General features: G+C 37.4%; 1 protein-coding gene across 1 annotated transcript in view; it reads left to right on the top strand.

Moving 5' to 3' along the window:
• The window catches only part of LOC124622681 (fibrillin-2-like), a 631,069-nt gene that overhangs the window by 400,839 nt on the left and 210,002 nt on the right, over positions 1-20,228 (top strand). The window contains 4 exon segments of the mRNA XM_047148470.1: positions 219-575; positions 5,923-6,048; positions 11,749-11,874; positions 12,706-12,831. Of these exon segments, the coding sequence (XP_047004426.1) occupies positions 219-575; positions 5,923-6,048; positions 11,749-11,874; positions 12,706-12,831 (735 nt within the window).

Raw genomic sequence — 20,228 nt, 5'->3', positions numbered from 1 at the left:
AAGCTCACTTGTTGACAGTCTTTTTGTTGAGCCTACCCGCGACTCATTATGTCTGCTCTATGGTGAATAGTAATCTATCCTTCTCGTAATATTGTCATTATTCCATCCTGGACTATCCATTGTGCAACCAGAGAATATCAGAGACATATAGGGAAACATGCTTTTGCATTAGTCTATTGAAATTCCTTTACTAAATAAGTGACCATTTCCTTTTTTAGGGACTATGTGTTTGGATATGCGTGAAGAAACATGTTACACTGAGTACCGCCATGGTGCTTGCTCTGGTGCACTGGTAGGCATCTACTCACGGAGTCTCTGCTGCTGCTCCACTGTGGGGCGTGCATGGGGTGGCTCTGGAGAGAGTACACGTTGCGAGCCATGTCCACGGCCAGGGACTGATGCCCACAGAGAACTGTGTCCACGTGGACCTGGATTTGTTGACCGAAAGGACATCAATGAGTGCACAGAATTTACTGGAATGTGTGTCAATGGCAGATGCAGAAATAGTGTAGGCAGCTTTAGTTGCCGCTGCAATCGTGGCTACGCACTTGATGAGAATAGCATTGGCTGCATTGGTAAGATACCTGTATCGCTATTGTATGTTTTTAGTAGCAGAATATTTAACATTTTAGTTTTTCTTTCTTCCTTTATGCTGTGAGCTGTGAGGACAGATTGTGAGCCATGCCTGAGTAGCTCAGTCAGTAAAACACTTGCCATAAAAGCCAAAGATCCCAGAATCAAGTCTCGGTCTGGCACACAGTTTTAATCTGCCAGGAAGTTTTATATCAGTGCACACTCTGCTGCAAAGTGAAAATTTCATTCTGGAAGATTTTTCATACTCTGACATAAATCCAGCTTTGTAAAAACTGTGTAGTTAAAATTAGTGTTTCCCTTTGTCAGATTTATATACGTTTCACCAAAAATGCAACTGTTTGAGCTTAGTTTACAGACTTCTTAAGATTTATCTTCAAGTTGACCAAATTTATGATAAATCGTGATATAACTATAATATTTTATGGATGCGAACTACATTGCTCATTCTTCCTGTTTTCTGTGAGATGAACAAATGTTGTCGTAAATTTCTCTTTTGAAATTTATGGCTAAATAATCTCTCATGATTGTACAACATAAAGCAAAAGTAACAGGAAAAGAGAAAAATTGACAGTGTAAAAATTTCCGGGTAGTGTGTTGTAATTTTCAAAGAGATGCACAGAAAGGCATTGAATTTTCTTATTGATGGAAAAAAATATTGCTATCTCGTTATTAGTTAGTTTTTTCTTATTACTTGCAGTAGTTATTTATTTAAACAGATATTCTGGATATTGCATTTCATATTGAGAGTACTTATCAAGCTTTGTCAATAAGAATTTAAATATTTGTTGTAGGGAACAAAGTACTTAAACTTCCACCATTTGAAATTTGCAATTTACATTAAATTATCTCGGGATATATATATATGAAATAAAACACACTTCATGGGCCACTGCCATAAGAATTTCGTGTCTGTAACGGTGCCTGCCAATTCAGTATGGCTACAAATGGGATCAGTGTCTTGTTTCACACTTAATATTGTAATACAAAGATTTCAAGACCCAAAGCATTTTGGAGACCACACATAAATTTCAACTTGAGGCCAGTACATAGGCAGCAACTTCAAGCAATGGGGAGTGCATGAAATTTCAAGAGAAGCTGGTATTTCACATGGTGCAGCTGTAATTGAGAGTTATTCTTAAGATGTATCTTACAGTATATTCATAACAAATGGGAGTTGAAAGAAAACAGTTTCACAATTTCACAAAAATCAGAATGTGAAACTTGAAACAATTACAGCTGCGCTGTTGCAAACCAATGTCCCAGGCAAGGCCCACTTTTTACAAAAGTGTATATGTTGCATCTTGATATTTCTAAGATGCATAAATTCTCCAGGAAATTGAAGAAACTGTTCTGTACTATGACTGAAGTCCAGATTTTTGGGGTAATTCCAACATGCAAAATCTGTACATATTTATGCAATTAAAATTAGTCAAATATTTAAAAAAGTGTGTAATATCATAAAAATATTTTGTTGAACATTTAAAATAAAAGAATAATTTCAACTGAAGCTACCATAGACTATCATATTATCTTAATATGCACTTAAAAATGCCAGAAGCATAAAATAAAATTATTTTTCCTGAAATTACTGAGGTGTGCCCTACCTCACATTTGATTTTGGAGCTCATTGAACAGCGAGCCACTTCTCCAAATTCTCTGGAGTCATAGAATTCTACCGATGAGAAAGAATGTTTATGTAGGTGGAAAATGATTTTTTCCTCATCACAGGATGTTGATGGTGCCAATTTTAGGGGCTGAAATATTTCTGGAGAGATGCCCATTGGAGTGTGCTCTTTAATGCTGCTGGCAAGAAGTCCAAAGTTGCTATAGATGTATACCAGAGAATTTTCAATTTTAGGCTCAGTAAAAACATTTTGTGCATCTCATTTTGAAACTGAAGGTTCGGTTTAAAATGAATCATTAATGGATTTCACTGCTTGAAGATGTTTGTTATAAAACAAACAACTTCAGTCAATGTACTTGCCTCATTCAGTCAATGTACTTGCCTCATTAGGACAGCTTCAAGTGGCAACCCTAGATTAGACAGCAGTTCTCCGCAGAGTGGTAAACAATGTGGGGCTTTGAGAAACACCATCTTGGTGTATCAAATTAGCTTATTTACTTCTGGATAGCTACTGTGCACTCCTTTGGTGATGTGTTGCAGTGCATTTGCCAGGCAGCTTCACTAGAATAAATGTGGTAGAATACACATAGGGAACTTGCTGCCTTCAGCATGTAGACTGCAGCAACCAAATACATAACAAGAACTTCTTTTCTAGAATTCCCTCAGGCCACAGCACTGTAAGGCAGTCATTCAAGACATAAGCTAGTGCTGAATGATTTGTTCATTCCAGTACTCTGCGGGAAATCAGTGGTGGTTTTGGCAATGGTTATTCTCTGTCAAGTTTGCCAATGATGAGATTGCTAATGGTATTTCAATATATGACCATCATTTCATCAATGGCTATCCATATGTAAAATGTAAACTTTCATGGCTGGAAATGTCACAATTAATAAAATATTCTGGACTATTATGCCAAAATCCGTTTCTTCCCCATCTATGGAGGACAATTTTCAAGGGGGATCTTAGCTACTAAACCCCTTGAGAATGTCCCCCACAGATGGGGACAAAACATTTTACTTAAATGTGAAATCCATTTGCCCATGGTATAATAGGCCGGAATATTTTATTAATAATGGCTATCCATGTGTGGTGGTTACTTATATAGTGTTGCACACTATTCAGGGCCTTCTGATAGCAAAAATCTAAATAGTTTTTCCTTAATGTCAGTTCATCAGGAATCTGTCGCCAACAGTACTTTTGTAGATATTCGTAATATGCAAGCACTTATAGTTCATACAATACAATGTTTGCAGCAACAATAATGGAGCACAAATTATGGAAAAATTCATTTGCAGAATTTGGAGTCTTTTGCAGCTACATCAATAACATTTGCTTCTTAGAGGATTGTTCTGCTTTGTTCTTTCTGTGTGCATCACTGTGTATATGTTGCTAAAGTTGGACTTGATAGAGCTCCAGTATTGCATGCTCAACATAGAACAACCTCTCCATCAGTAGTGAAATGTTGTCCATCATAACCCAAGATCTTAAATTAGATGATAATTTTGATACAACAGGACGCCTCTTGAACACTGAGATCATCTCTTAAAAGTACTATTTAGCAAAATTTTCTTGGTGCACATATTCCCTAGCTCTGAATCATTAGAAGTCACTATTAATTGGAAAATTTCTGGCCAATACCCTGTTCTTCGCCCATTGCCAATCTTAACAGCATACAAAGGTGTTTACTAAACACAATAATGCCACTGCAGTGCTACACGCAATATTATTATTATTATATCTGCTTTGTTTTTGAGAACAGTCATTCTGAATATTAGAAAATTAAACTGAAGCATGTCCTTCTTAATCCAACTCTCAAGTGCAATTAATCACATTTTATTGCAGAAGACCATGATTTTATCAGAAATTACACTTCCTGTATTCAACTTCTGTGATAGGTCAGATCCAGATATTTTTCTAAGGGAGCTTCCTTATGAGAGAGGGTAGGGGAAAATATAAAAGTGTAAAAAAGTAATAATATGGTATTTTATGTACGCTAAAGTTAAAATATGTAAGATATAATTACAGAGAAATATGTAACACTAGAATGAAGTATATCAATGCTGATATTACAGTTTGTGAATATTTACTCTTTTCACATGCATAGTAACAAAGGAATAGAACACATATTTACATAAAAATCCAGCCTCTAATTATGTCATAATCCCCCAACTGTGGTGTGTGTGACAAAGTCAGATGATAAGCCATAAACTACTCATATATTTTGCCATTGTTTTGTAACTGTTTCAGACTTGATGATTTTCATTGTGGTTGATGCCTGTTTTTTGAGATGTATTCATTACTAGCGCTCTTTTGCTTCTTTAATAACATATGGTATATCATGTTGCAATGTCTGGTATAATTTTGCATTTCAAATGATACAGGAATTTGTTTTCATATTAATCCAAAAATCAGCAAATTTTTATGCCAGTTTTAATCCAGATTTTGTTACCAGCTGGATTTAATCGTGTTGCTTAATAGGTAAAGTTAAATCAAAATAATAATTATATGTTTCATGAAATATGTTCAGCATAATGTTTACACCTGTCTGAAACTTCCTGGCAGATTAAAACTGTGTGCCCGACCGAGACTCAAACTCGGGACCTTTGCCTTTTGCGGGCAAGCGCTCTACATCTGTTTCATTGAGCACTTCATCCCATTTTCCCCGGCTTAGTAGATATCAGAAGTATGTAAACCTACTGATGTCCCTGCATAACACATTTTGATGAGTGCCCTTTTTTCTGGACATAGTTCCATTGTTAATAACAGAGCCTCATTATCACTGCAGCCCATATTTAGTACTTTCGTATTGTATGGAGAGTAAGTGTGTTGAATAAAAATCTTGTCCAACATATAATCACCATATGTGCATGCACACACACACACACACACACACACACACACACACACACACACACACACACACTACACAGTAAGAATATATATGGGAATTGCCAGTTTCCTAAGCGAACATAGGAACAGTTGAAGATTTGCTACATTTTAATGTATTACTACTTGACTGATGCAGTGACACAATGAGTGAAATGTTTCAAGTTTAGTAGAATGAAATTATTAAACACCTGCACAGAACTTGAGTCCTGAATAGCAAGGCCTAGCACTGAAGGCAGGGATGAGGTTTCACAAACGATATATGACCAATGGGACTGTCAGTCCTCAGAGATGTCGCTTAGATGAGATGTGCAAAGAAATGCGGCTGTTTTCAGCCTGCAATCAGCTTTTTATTAGCTCTGCTTGGTCACAAGGCTCTGATGTGGAGTGGCTGTATTTGGAGTATGGTGTTAGCTGTCGAGTGTGACTGTGTTCTGTATAAGACACTCCCAATGGATAAGTTGTGAATTATTTGAACTTCCATTGACGCAGTGGTGTATCACTTACTCCACTCCACACTGGCACATTTTTGGAGGTGTTATGCCTTCACTGGGCTCATGTTTGTTATACACAGTGTCTCTCAGCCACCCCATGTTGTATTCCTACTGCATACATTCTGTCTTAACTTTAGCTGTGCTGATTGCACCATTTTGATTTAAATAAAAAGAGCCTTGTTACACAATAATGCCCTTACCCAAGACCATATTTCCAATTGTGGACTCTTATCATTTGCTCTTAATTTAATATAGACTGACTTGTTTACTACATAGGATTATAGCATTTCTCAAAATTATGTTTGCTAATATCTGTGTGGACAGACATTGATGAATGCAGCATCATGCATGGTGTATGTGGTGATGGAGAATGCCGCAACACACCTGGGAACTTCGTTTGTGACTGCAAGCCTGGCTACGAGAGTACCATGATGATGCAGGTGTGCATGGGTAAGCAGTTGCTTAGCATGTGCTAAAATAGAAGTGCATATTCTCTAACACACCTTATTCTTAATTTAGTTTATATTGTTGTGTAAAAATATTGTCATTTTTTATCAAATACACTTTTTTCTGTTGGTCTGACATGTAATATCTCACTAATAATGTAGAAAGTACATTATAAATGATACGACATTCTGATTCATCTTGTGTATTGTCAAATACATATCTCAATATTCACAACAATGTGAGAATGAGATTACTGTGAATACAGTTACAGTTGGTGTGGAACAGCTTGACAGAAGCAGAGATATAAGTGAACATTCTTTTATGCATTTCATAAAATGTGAGAATCCTCTCAAGCAATTAAGAACATCTTGATATCAAACAAGTATGTACTAGCTCAAATGAAAGAATTGTAGATGTGTTGTGTGTACCAAATTTAGCCTCAGCAGACGCAATCAAGACCTCACTTAAACAGACTTGTTTCTGATGCATACTAAAATATATCACCTAATTTTACAATATTGCTGGCTCCAGAGAGGAAAATGATTTGTAGTACCCTCAAATAATAATAATAAAAGTTGATAGTCAAACTCTAAATTCAAAGCCCTTCTTTCCTGGTAGATAACAAAATCTCATGTCAGATTTCTTTGCTCACAGCACTATTTCGTATTGTGTTATGAAAGTCTACAAAAGTATCCAGTGAACTTTTGTAGTACAGTCCCAGTTATTTTATTTTATCAGAATAAATTTCCTGTATGTTGTGCTATGTTTTAGCCTTCAAAATCACAGATCTATCACTTTCACAGTGTTTTTCTGCAACCAGGCATGATCATCTTCATCCATGAAAAATACTTGCTCATTCATCCATAAATTCTCATGTGAATACAAGGAAAACTTAATGACTATACAGAGGCTTTTCAAGAAATTTGAGGAATATGCAGCTTACACTCCCTTTTGATTAAATTAACAGCCATCGGTTTCTCCTTGCCAGATCTGGAGTATTCAGATAGTGACATATGCACCCCCTTTAAAAACGCTTGCTGTTTGTGATTGGGAAATGTTGCAGCGAACCTAGGTTTTGTTCAGTAAAACTCATACACAGTCAAGCATATTCTCAGAAACATTAAATAGAATGTTTGACTTTAGCAGCCTCTAAATCTGTTAATTTCTTACTAACATATGAACTAAGTAATATTAATTGGAACAGAAAAATTAGATTTTTTGGCATGATCACTGGAAAGTCTAGAGCAACTGCTAGGTAGAGAGCAAACCTTAAGTAAATTCAGGGACGCACTGCTACAATTGTATTGGTCAGAATAGCTCATATAAAATAGTAGCAGATATACTTGAATGGGAACTGTGAGAAAAAATCACCATGTTATTCTCTTGAAACTGTAGTAAGTAAATCTAGAGAAGTGGTATTCAAGCTAAGACCATGCAACATTTCTATCATGTATAACATAAGAATAACGTCAGAGAGATTAGGGCATATACAGAGCAGAAATGCTGTCATATGTACAAATATACCTTACTGTGAGTGGTTAGGTGTACTAATAGGACATCCTTTTTATATTCACTCTACGACCAAATTTGTTGTTAATGACAAAAGTAACTTCCGTAATTGTAGTGGCAAAAGTGTTCCTTTTAGGCACTGAGATGCGAAAACCACATGACTAAAACTTTTAGCACGTCAGATAATAATAGGCACATCTTCATATTAAGAAATCTGTCATATGTTCACATTGACAATGGCTGTAAAGTTGTCAGTGGAAATATCAGAAGATGAGGTAATTATGTCCTGGATGCATGCACAGAAACTGATAGTCTGTCTGGTGTATACATTTTTTTCAGTTAGAAGAGAAAATTCTAATGTGCATATGAACACAGTATAGTTTGAAGAGTTAGTTGGTTAGCAATAAATCATAGCATGTGCTATATATAGTTTAGAATGATACGTAGTGGCATTTGTGAAACTAATAAAATGTTGTTTCCTGTGAGATGCTGTAATGGGCAGACTAAATTGCATCCTCTCACCCACTTTCTGTTTATCTTGTGCATGTCTTTTCGTGTTTTCTGAACAGTCACAAGTTTATTGGAAATCTGTTGTCATATTTTGCCCTTATTGTTCCCCAATAAAAGGTTTGGTATTGGTTTTACTCTTGCCTTGAAGTGCTATGTTATTTTTCATAATTACTGTAAGAGTATTGGTTTTTCTCTGTGACCTATATTTTGTTTGTTTAAGAGTATCTGCAGAAAAATTTGAAATATCTAGCTGAAGTGAAAGGAACAGCATGTCTTCTGCAATGTTGTCCTTCACTGAAAAAATTTGTTAGTATTTTGAGTTAATGACTGGAGGGCACATTCTTCTTACTTTCTAAATACAGGTTCCCCTTTGTTACTTTTCATTTTATAGACTATTTTCTTTGCTTGGTTGAACAACTTTTTGCCCTCTTTATGTGTGGCCTCTATCATTAATTCATTATTATTATTATTATTATTATTGTTTTATTTTTCAAGCTCACAGAAGCAGTCTCATATTCATTTGTACAACAATTTAGAATTTTGGTGTATCATTGATATTTTTGTCACATCATTTTTTAACTCATAACAGGGAACACTTTTTGCTCGGTATCATACATAACTATTTAAGTAAGTGGAACAACATTTGATATATGTTAAACTAATATTAATGTTATTGACTGCTAAGCACTGTTTAACTGACCATCTGATACCTATAGGTTTCATCAAGGAAGTTTTAACAAAGTACAAATTTATATCAGTTCACATAGTACTGTGGAAGATATTGCTTTAGAAGGGTTAACTGGCAGTACCTCAGCATGTATCTATATATAATTTGTAAGATACATATTTAAAAGCTGTTTCTTACCAAATTCTTTTTAGACTAATGTCAACAAAGACTTTGGTAAAATGGATAACTTTAAGCATGCTCCAAAATAACAGAGTTCTGTCTGATGATGAGTATTTTCTAAAACAAATGAAAAAAAACTGAATGTTATTGATTTCATAAAATTTAAAAACTAAAATTTATTTTCAACTGTCTTCAGAATTCATTTATTTTCAAGATATTGAAAAGATATTCCCTTTCTACTTGTAAAACAGGCTGTGTAGTAAAATGGAAAAAATTGATTTTTTTTATTTCAGAAATTTGGGTAAAGATGTGCTTTCTGTAATGTTCATACTATGTCTTCACTTTCGTCAAAAGGAAATTTCTCTTGAGAAAACTATAAAATTATGAGACAGAAATGCTGATTATCACTTACCTTCAGGAGAAATGTCAGTACTGCTAACAGATAGATATAAAAATGCATACACTAATCTAGCTTTCTGAAATAATAGCATTACTAACATTTTTAGTAATTTTACATTTCTTTATGGTTTTCGAGAAAGCTCCTACTAAATGTATGGCCAAATTATAAGTCTTATTCACTTCATTTCTGTAATATGTATAGTGAACTCTCATTAGCACATTTTTGAAGGCACCACAGATTTTGAATTTCATAAGCAGAATTAAATACTACTGAAAAATACCTAATTTGTTAATGACAATTTTTTTGATTAATGCAGAATCAAGGGTACCATATTTACAGATTTAGGATAATTCAACGTGCATGTTTTCAAGAACACATTCAGAATCTCACATCTAGTAAGTGAATAGTGGTTGTCATTTTGACAAACTGTAGATACATCATACATCTTTGCCTGACTACACTATAATGTAATAAAGTGCAGTATGTAGTCCTCTCTTTACAGAGATTTGGCTTTTGTCCCAATTTTAATATTGTATTGTCCATCTTAATATGTTCATCATTTCTTTGTCGACTTCAAAACTCAACACATACTGCTTAACTGTGTCCATTTCTTCAGTAGCATTTGATATTGTAAGAACTGCCAATGGCTTTGTTTCATCCTGACCTTTCCATTCATCTTGTTTCTTTGCCATCTGTTCCTGCAACATCAGTTTTCATGGGCTGACAAATGACAATAGCTTTGTCACATTCAACATAAACATTGGAGCTAAGGTAGTCGGTGTTTCCTGCTCGCCCCATTATTTGCTACCATTCTTCAACTGCAAAACCTTTATTTTCTAGTGTGATGTCTTCTGTAAGTATCTGATGAAAGCTGGACTTCTTAAAGAAGTTTGAGATTGTGCTATCTTGCACAGAATCCTAGGCACTTCGTACAAAATGTGTAACATCCAAAATCATTACCTTTCTAATTGTAGCCTCTTCTGTACAAGAATCTTCCTGTATTTTTGTTTCAGGCATTTTGTAGTGTCTTGGATGAGTGGATGAAGCTGGCTTCTACATTTACAGTATGTAGATATGACTTAACATTGAGGAAGTGCTGCACATGCAAGATAAAATAATAAGCCCACTTAAATTACATTAAAAATAGTATTGGGACAATACCATCCTATGATTGGTGAAAGAGTATTTTTCCATGATTGAACAGTGTCAATGCTTATGCTTCCAGCCTCACCTTGAACACATTTGTTCTATAAATAATGTTGGTCCTTGTGCCTTTCAATCCACCCATAAGTGAGTCCAATCTTGTATGCAAAGTGTTTTACTTTAGCATGAATCACAGTACCATCAGTTGTAATATTTGAAGCGTGAGATTGTTTTACCCACTTCAATAGCACGTTTTCCTGTTCTGAAAACTAACCTTCTTGCACTCATTTTAGTGTGCAATTTCCTCCTTCTAAACATAATGTTTCAATTATTTTTCATTTGCTTACTATTTTATTTAATGTTGATGGAGAAATGTTCATTTTTCTTGCACCATCATGTGTGAATTTTTGCCCACTTCCTGAATTATGTTCCACTTTCCTTCATTTGTTAACTGTCTCACTGTCTTTTTATCCATGACATATCAGTATACTGTTTGACACTAAAATATTCAGACTAAAAGTCAGTCAAATGAACACCAATAACTGAGTTACACGCTAATAAATATTCAGTTTATTCTTTGTTTGATACAAATTCAGCCTTGCCTCTGATCTGTACTTTTTGCCAGAACTTGCAAGTCATCAGAGCTACTGTAAAACATGTATGAACTACTTGTGCATGTAATTTCTGCCACAGCAAACGATCTAACAATAATATGGAAAGGATAGATTTATACTGACCACAGCTCCAGTGCACACAGACAGTGGCCATGCGTGTGTGTGAGTTGTGTTTCTGTGACTGTGTGTATGTTTTTTATTTCGGGAGAAGGACTGTGTCTGAAAACTTATAATTTTAGCAGTCTTTCCCATTGTGCCTGCATGTGACAATGTGCCTCCTCTATGTGGTGAGTAGCAAGCCGTCCTTTTGATATTCTTGTTATTCCATACAGGACTTACCATTGTCTGCTTTTGCCTAAGTTGCCAGCACTGAACAGCATTGTGTATCCCCATATTTTCTCACCCTATGGCTATGAATGTCATACTCCCATCACTCTCAAAACCCTAGGCAGCAAAAGTTGCAGTGGCCAAACAGTACTCATACTGTCAAATTTGATTGTGCTAATCTGAGAGAGGATGTATAAACAAGTCATTTTAACATGTGTTTAATGCAGTTGGGATTGAGACTTCCAAAAATTGACATACAATGCAAGAAAATGTGGTAATGAGGGACATACTAATGAGATTCCACTGTATTTGTGCTATGTCACACATTTATTGAGCACATTGTCTTTCTTCAGATATTGATGAATGCCAACGGACACCAGGGTTGTGCAGAGGTGGTGTATGTGTGAATACTCCAGGGAGCTTCCGGTGTGAATGTCCTCCAGGCCATGAACTTGCACCAGACAAGCAGTCGTGCAAAGGTGAGTGAGGCATTTGTAAATGTATGTCACCCAGTTGAATCAGTTTCTGAAATTAGTGCTCCATACTTTTTCATGCATTTCTGGACTGTGATTCATAATGGATGGAAATTTAGGAACTAATCATTCTGATTTTCCATTTCACTTTTTATTCCTCATCTCATACAACAAATTTAATTATTATTATTATTATAACCACTCTTATTATTATTGTTATTACTACTGTTGCAACAACATCCTAGTAGTTCTGAACATGTCAGATATATTGTTTTTGTATGTTAGATATATTAGCATTCACCACTTCAGCCAGTCTGAGCCTGCTTTTATAGTACTTAACTATTCCAAGTGAAGAATCCAACCCCTATCATGATGACAGTTGTATTTCATGTCCTTTGTGAAGGAAAAAGAACAAATCGTTGTGTGCTGTGTAAGTTGATTAGACCAGCATTTCTCAACTGCCATGTCGCGAGACATTGGTATGTCGCAAATACATGTAAAGTGTGTCACTGGATTGTTAATTACTTCTAATCTTCCACAGATAAAATATCTAAAACATAAAAAACTTGACACCTAATCATTTCCTTTCAGTAGCCCAGTTTGCAAAAAATTCCCCATCATTATATGTATGACAAAAAAATATGTCATATGTAGTTTATTTGTTTACTTTTTTTAATGTACCAAAAAATCACTTGTAGGGGTGTCCCTAAAGTTAGAAACATACTGTGGTGTGCCCGAAAGGATAAAAGGCTGAGAAATATGGGGTTAGGGAAAGAAAAAAAACATTAGAAGAACTGTGTTCCATGTCTGTGTTAATAAAACTTTAAAATTTTATAGATATTGATGAGTGTTCACGCACAAGTGGCATCTGTTCAAATGGTGTATGTGAAAACATGATGGGAACCTACCAGTGTGTTTGTGATGATGGTTACCAGCAGACTGGTCTGAAGCTGCACTGTGAAGGTAATCAAATCTTACTTATAATTCCATTTTTCAGACACGGGTACCATTGTATTAATTGACTATAATTCAGCTTTACTCATAACATTTTTTTTTTTTTTCATTGCGGCAAGGAGATTTCCAATGGTAAATTCTATAGCAAATATTGCCTTACATCTAATGTTTAATTGTAACAGTGGATGCTCATCTAAATCCCAGTTGCTATAAGGAATAGATGGCTCTATTGTGGCAGATAAACACATAAAAATAAAATAAAAAATAAAAAAAGAAAGTAAGGAAAGTGGCTCTTCTTTCTGATTTGTTAATTTGTTTATTTGTCAGTCCTTTCCCAAATGTCAGCAACTTGTAGTCAGAGGATAGGCTACTTCTCTCTCTCAAATTGTCCAAATGTTGATTCTTTGTTTCCTGTGAACATAAACAGTACAGAAGTCTTTCAGTGACAATTTTATCTTTCATTCTAAATTGATAACAAGTAAAGACAAAATTATTGGAGTAACAGATAAATGTCTTAAATAGATGTGATACAGCACAGGAATACAACAAAGCAAATATTACCTCTGTGTAGTTTCCAGATCACCTTATTCCTACACTGTGGGAAAAACTAGATTTTTAGTCCAACCATAACAAACAAAATGAGTAAAGAGACAACTCACCACATAATTGGTATATAGAGTGATGAATAGGGACATGATCAATGTGCTGAAGGTTGTTGCTTCATTTACGAACTTGTGAGATGAGTAGCAGCGCTGCAAGAATATAGCTTGTGTGGTGGTGGTTGAGGTGCTCACGCATGAGTGCACTCTTTAAGAAGAATGCAGGTTCAAAAGTTGAGCCACATTATTTACTTTGTTTTACAGGTGTCTATGGCAAATGATTTCTTTTCTCATTGTTCTGTTTCTATTCCATCTAGTACTTCCTGTTATTAGATAATTTTTCATTCTGTTTGGCACTACTTAGCACTTATAATGTACATAAAACTCTTCCATTCAAGAGCTTGTTAACTGTTCAATAATATTTTATTATTTAAGCACTTATAATGTACATAAACCTCTTCCATTCAAGAACTTGTTAAATGTTCAGTGATATTTTATTATACACTGCTGTGAGTGTATGGGGATGCATTAGACTGTTGTCTGCAAAACAGCTAAAGCAGCTGCATTAAGAACTCATTTATGAAAGAATGGTTGAGTATTAGCAAAGTAAGTTAACAATTAAAGACAAAGAAGCTAAACCTTTATAGATAATAGGCTTGTCTCCTACAGTACAATTTTCCAATGTATTGGTTTATTGAGATGTTATGGATATGGTGGAAACTATTTACATGTTGTTGCTCTGCACTGTATTCTGTAGTGTTAACAGTTTGATGATTGTATGAAAACAGCATTAGAAATTCAGAATTATATTCATGGTTACATTATTTGGGGGGTGATGAGCAATAGATGAAGGTGGGGGCACACATCATCCATGATGCATGTTGTCAAGCTATATTGCTGATGACTACAGTCAGGTTCATTTGGCCATGGTACATCAAATTATACGTTCAGTTCTGTGAGGGAAGTAACCAGTTTTTTGCGTGTGTTTGGGTGTGCGAGAGAGAGAGAGAGAGAGAGAGAGAGAGAGTAATGTATAATGGTTGCATTGGTAATGTAATGTTAATCTATTTTTCACTTAGAAAGTGTATTGTAGTTACAAACTGAGTCATTCCACGTGATGGAGAATGATCATAATATACACTCATGCTCATAAATTAAGGATAATTGCCGAATGTGGTGCCACACAACATGACACTACACAAAACTGGCGCTAATAGCATAGGAACATAGGGAACACACACGACACAGATCTGTAAGTCCACAGTATTGATGATAAGTTAAGAAAACCGTCCCGAAACACGTGCTACAAAACGCCACTGTTTCCTGAGCATGTACTCCGACATCAATATGAGATATGATCACCATGCACACGTACACAGGCTGCACAACGTGTTGTCATACTCTGGATCAGGTGATCGACCAGCTGCTTGGGTATAGCCTCCCATTCTTGCACCAGTGCCTGTCGGAGCTCCTGAAGTGTCCTAGGGGTGTGAAGACATGTCGACCGAGAGCGACCCAGATGCGCTCAGTGGGGTTTAGGTCTGGCGAACAGGCAGGCCACTCCATTCGCCTGATATCTCCTGTTTCAAGGTACTCCTCCACGATGACAGCTCGGTGGGGCCATACGTTATCATCCATCAGGAGGAAGTTGGGACCCACTGCACCCCGGAAAAGGTGGACATACTGGTGCAAAATGTTGACCTGATACACCTGACCTGTCACAGTTCCTCTGTCAAAGACATGCAGGGGTATATGTGCACCAATCATAATACCACGACCTCCAAACAGGTCCCTTTCAAAGACATTAAGGGGTTGGTATCTGGTTCCTTGTTCATGTCAGATGAAAACCCAGCTAGAATCACTGTTCAGACTATTCCTGGACCTGTCTGTGAACATAACCTGGGATCACTGTTCCAATTACCATGTACTGTATTCTTGGCACCAGACATTACGGGCTCTCCTGTGACAAGGGGTGACCTTGCAGGTCTCCGGGCGAATAAACCATGTCTGTTTAGTTGTCTGTAGACTGTGTGTCTGGATACAACTGTTCCAGTGGCTGTGGTAAGGTCCCGAGCAAGGCTACCTGCAGTACGTCATGGTCATCTGCGGGCACTGATGGTGAGATGTCAGTCTTCTTTTGGTGTTGTACACTGTGGAGATCCTATACTGTAGCGCCTGGACACGTTTCCTGTCAGCAGGAATCATTGCCATAATCTTGAGATCACACTTTGTGGCACATGGAGGGCCCGTGCTACGTCCTGGTGTGTTTGACCAGCCTCCAGTTGCCCCAGTATTCTACCCCTCATAACATCATCAATATGTGTTCTTTGAGGAGCCATTTTCAACACACAGTCACCATTAGCACATCTTAAAATGTCTGCACACTTACTCACTGCACCGTACTCTGACATGCACCAACACACCTCTACGTATGTGGACTGCTGCTAGCGCCGCCGCGCGACGACCGCTGGTCAAATGCACCACACGGTCCTACCCCGAGGTGATTGAAACCCGCAAACCACCCACCAGAGCATTGTTTCACCATGTATCAGCATTATCCTTAATTTATGAGCAGGAGTGTAGTATATGGAACATGCAGGTAACTGGTGACACTTTTCAGTATAGTTTTTCTATGGTTTCCAACCAACACTGTTATTCCACTAAGAAAGTAGACTATTAATGTAACCGTCACATTATGTCGACATTTAAACGATTTAATGGGTAGCTGATCAGTCAAAACTATAGTTACAGAATTTAAAGGCAATTTGAATTATCTCTCTTGTTGTTATTTTGTTAAAAATAGTGCTTATTTTGTTAAAAATAGTGCTTTTATCATTTAATATTCTTCTGCTAAATAATACTTTTCTAGAAGGATGGTCTCCAGTTTTCTATAGAGCGATCCTAGTTTCTTTGATATGCCTCTGTTTCATTTTTGTTAATTTTCACAGTGCTATATAGTGGTGTCTGTACATGGAGCTGGAAATATAACTTTATTTAAAAAACAGTAAGATTTTTAAAAAATTACACGTAAAGTAATAAGAAAGAAAGCCTTTGCTAGCAACAGAAGAGCAGTAGTGACAGATATGAAGAGCACTAATGACAGATATTCCAAGTAGATGCCACTAATCTTCTTCAATCTCTCCTTCAATTTGTTCATTTAATCTAGTGGAGGCCTCTGCATTTTAAGTAGGGAAAATTAAGTTATCTATGCACATGAAAATTGATAATATATTGAAGTATTTTGTTTCCTTAAGGTGTGCTTTCTTTTATTTATTATATTTAAATCTTATTTTCTTTTTCTTTGCCATTTACAATAATATGCCAACACCCACCCAACCTCCAGCCTTCCCTGCCCTTCACTCACTCCCACACTACATATTTCATCCTTTGCAAAATTAAGCCTGTTTAAATATGTTGCCCAATGCTAAACATTCGTTATTTGTTAACTTATTGGTTTTGTTTAGCTAGGGCTCTACAAATAATATTGCTCTTTCATTGTATACTAAACTGCTCCATCTACAAATATCTGAGCTCAGATGCAAGGGGAGCGGGTAACAAAAAATTAAATAAAAATTATTGGGTGAGAGGAGGGGGACAACAGCCAAAATAGGAGAAGTCTGTTTGAAAGTGCACTTCTGTGAAGTTAAAATTTGTTGCTGGGCAGTATTCAGTACTGTGTTGTGCTGTGCATTGTGACAGTCTTGGAACCTCCTAGGTACACTATCCACAAGATGACTGAGACATTGCTGCTCAAGTTTGTACCACTCTTTGACAGTGGCCATCCTGGTGTGAGGAGTGTTCTTGTAATGACACACTGCAAGTTTTGATTGGTCCTAAGCATTCTCAGTTCAGCTCGTACTGCAGGTACTTTTTTAGTTGATCCCTGCTTCCTAGAGGAAGGTGTCCATGATTTGTGAGCAGGTGCCCATATATTGAAAAGGAGCCCATTGGTGAAATGTTGACTGTAGGACTGGACAGTAGGTTGAAGAATCGTGCCCCAACACTGTAGAGCACTAAAATCACCCTCGATAGTTATGAGAGGCTTCTAACATCTGCACATGATACTGTCTCAAAACAGAAGCAACCCACCTCCGTGCAGAGTCGGTGGGACACCGTGTCTGAGATGCTCAATCATTGCCTACTGTACACTTCTGTGACAGTCACCAGGCATCAGAAACATAACTGCTTTCATTGTTGAAGAGAACATGATGCCACTGAAACATGTTCCACTATAAGTGTTCCCTTGCCTCCACTCTTCAGGTATCACGTTGCTGGGTGGTTTGTACTGCTGTCAATAATGGATACTTAGAGTTGAGATTGGTTGGGTGGCGACAGTTATGTAGTGTTTGGGTTAACACAGCCTTCAAATAATCATCTTGATGTTGAAGCTCTTTTTTCTGTTTGTGGTTTAAAGATAACATATGTTTTTGAGTGGGGTCCGCCTTTAGCCTTCGAAGTTGCCTCCAGGAAAAGGAAGCCGCAGTTTTGCATACCCTCACCTTTCCCCCACCCCGACACTGACCCCCACCCTCCACTCTTCCCTACAGATGGTGTCTATAGATCCAAAATGTCTAACTATAAATACTGTGGTTTTCGATTCCATCCTCAACCAGTTCTCCTCCTCCTCCTCCTCCTCCTCCTCCTCCCCCCCCCCCCCCCTGCACCATCCTCCCCCTTGCCTGTTATTATGACATTGTAATACTTTGTATATATGAATAAAAACGACAAGGATCACTACGGTTTTAATTCCATATTAAATGCAAGGTGTCCCTATAACTGACTTTACCAACAAGTTCTCACTTTGGAGGAACACATTAGCAAACTCCCTACATTATGACAGTGGCTGATAAAGAACCGTTCCATCAAATTAAGCGTAAGGTCGATTATTGATTTACTTTTAATTTGTATGAATTTCATTATTGTTTGTAGTAAGTCTCTTGGCAGTAGTGTTATAAAGTGTATGGATTCTGACATTATGTTCTCTGTGATGGATTACCTTCATTTTTGCACAAGATATTCTATAATTTTTTAAATGTAGAGACTATTGGATTTTGAAGTTTTTTGAATGTATGTGCCCTTTCAGGAAAGGTGAATCATTTTTTGCATATTCTTTCCAATTTTTTATGTTTTACTTTTTTAACAAATCTCATAAAGATTAAAATCTTCTGGGTATTGCTAAAAACTAACAACAATGATAAACTAAAACCGATGTTTCGGCCGGATTGCAACGGCCTTCCTCAGGGCACGACTGGTTTTGCGCCGGGATAGGTACTTCTAAATTGATACGAGAAGAGCAAGAACCATTTACTATCGGGCCAGCCGTGCATTATTAAGGGAGAGGATACAACACTTCTAGAGCTTCATAGGCTACGGGGCAACTGTAAACCATGCATTTATGGCTGCCAACTACGTTATCAGCGAAGGACTGGGATAACATCAACCGAATAACCCACAACCAGGCCTGCATGGAGGAGGACTTGGTCAGTAGTTGACAGAAAAAGAAATTTGGGGAGCTAACGGTAAACAGACACCAGTTGCAGCTAAGTCTGGATACAGCTTGTACCGTGGTTAACATCTCGACACAGACCATCAGTGAGGCAGTGATGTCAGTTCTGTCCAAAGGGTTAAACTCCACAGTTATGCCCACAAAGATTCCCACAGAAGAGATCATTCAGTCTGTGGAGGTGTCACTCCACGAAGTACCCCATGTCGAAGCAGAAAAGATAAGACAGGAAACTGTAAGAATTTTACAAACAGCAAAACCACACAGAGCCAATATCACACGTGAAGAAAGACAGGCCATAAAGGAGCACAGGAATAACAAGGATAGTGTGGTCCTACATGTGGACAAAGGAAATGCTACGGTTCTGATGGACGCTTCTGAATATGAAAAGAAGATGGACGAACTGCCATTTACAGAGTATTAAGGAGTGACCCGACGGCGAGGATAGGCAGAAATCTGAAGGCCCTCGTAAAGGACTCAAGAATTGATACTGACACAGCCAAGAGACTAATCACCAAGGTGCCTGTTCCTCCTAGAATCTACAGAGTACCTAAGCTCAATAAGGAGGGTTATCCGCTGAGTCCCATAGTGAACAGAATAGATTCACCTACGTGTTATGTTGTGAAACATTTGGCACCTAAGTTATGCCGTCTTGTGGGACAAACAGACTCCTACGTGAAAGACTCTTCCCACTTCATACAACTGATTAGGGAACAGCGAATAAAGCCATCACACATTATGCTCAGTTTTGACATCAAGTCTCTCTTCACTAACGTACCTATTGAAGAGACTATGTGCATTCTACAGGATGGGACCCAACCAGATATCTGTGATCTGATGCGCTTATGCCTGTCATCTACATACTTCACCTGGCGGGGGAGATATTACGAATAGTTAGATGGAGTCGCAATGGGTTCCCCGCTCTCCCCTGTAGCTGCGGACATCTTCATGGAAGCCTATGAGCAAACGGCCGTAGCTTCTGCCTCGTTACGTACCAGTTGTTGGCTACGATATGTGGACGACACATTCATTATCTGGCCTCACGGTGAAGCGGATTTGGGATACTTCCTCCAGCACTCAAATATGTTGTTGTTGTTGTTCTTGTTGTTGTGGTTTTCAGTCCTGAGACTGGTTTGATGCAGCTCTCCATGCTAATCTATCCTGTGCAAGCTCCTTCATCTCCCAGTACCTACTGCAACCTACATCCTTCTGAATCTGCTTAGTGTATTCATCTCTTGGTCTCCCTGTACGATTTTTACCCTCCACGCTGCCCTCCAATGCTAAATTTGTGATCCCTTGATGCC

The sequence above is a fragment of the Schistocerca americana genome, chromosome 7, assembly GCF_021461395.2.
Source record: "Schistocerca americana isolate TAMUIC-IGC-003095 chromosome 7, iqSchAmer2.1, whole genome shotgun sequence".
In the NCBI taxonomy this organism is placed as follows: domain Eukaryota; kingdom Metazoa; phylum Arthropoda; class Insecta; order Orthoptera; family Acrididae; genus Schistocerca; species Schistocerca americana.
This window is presented reverse-complemented; position numbering and strand designations above follow the sequence as displayed.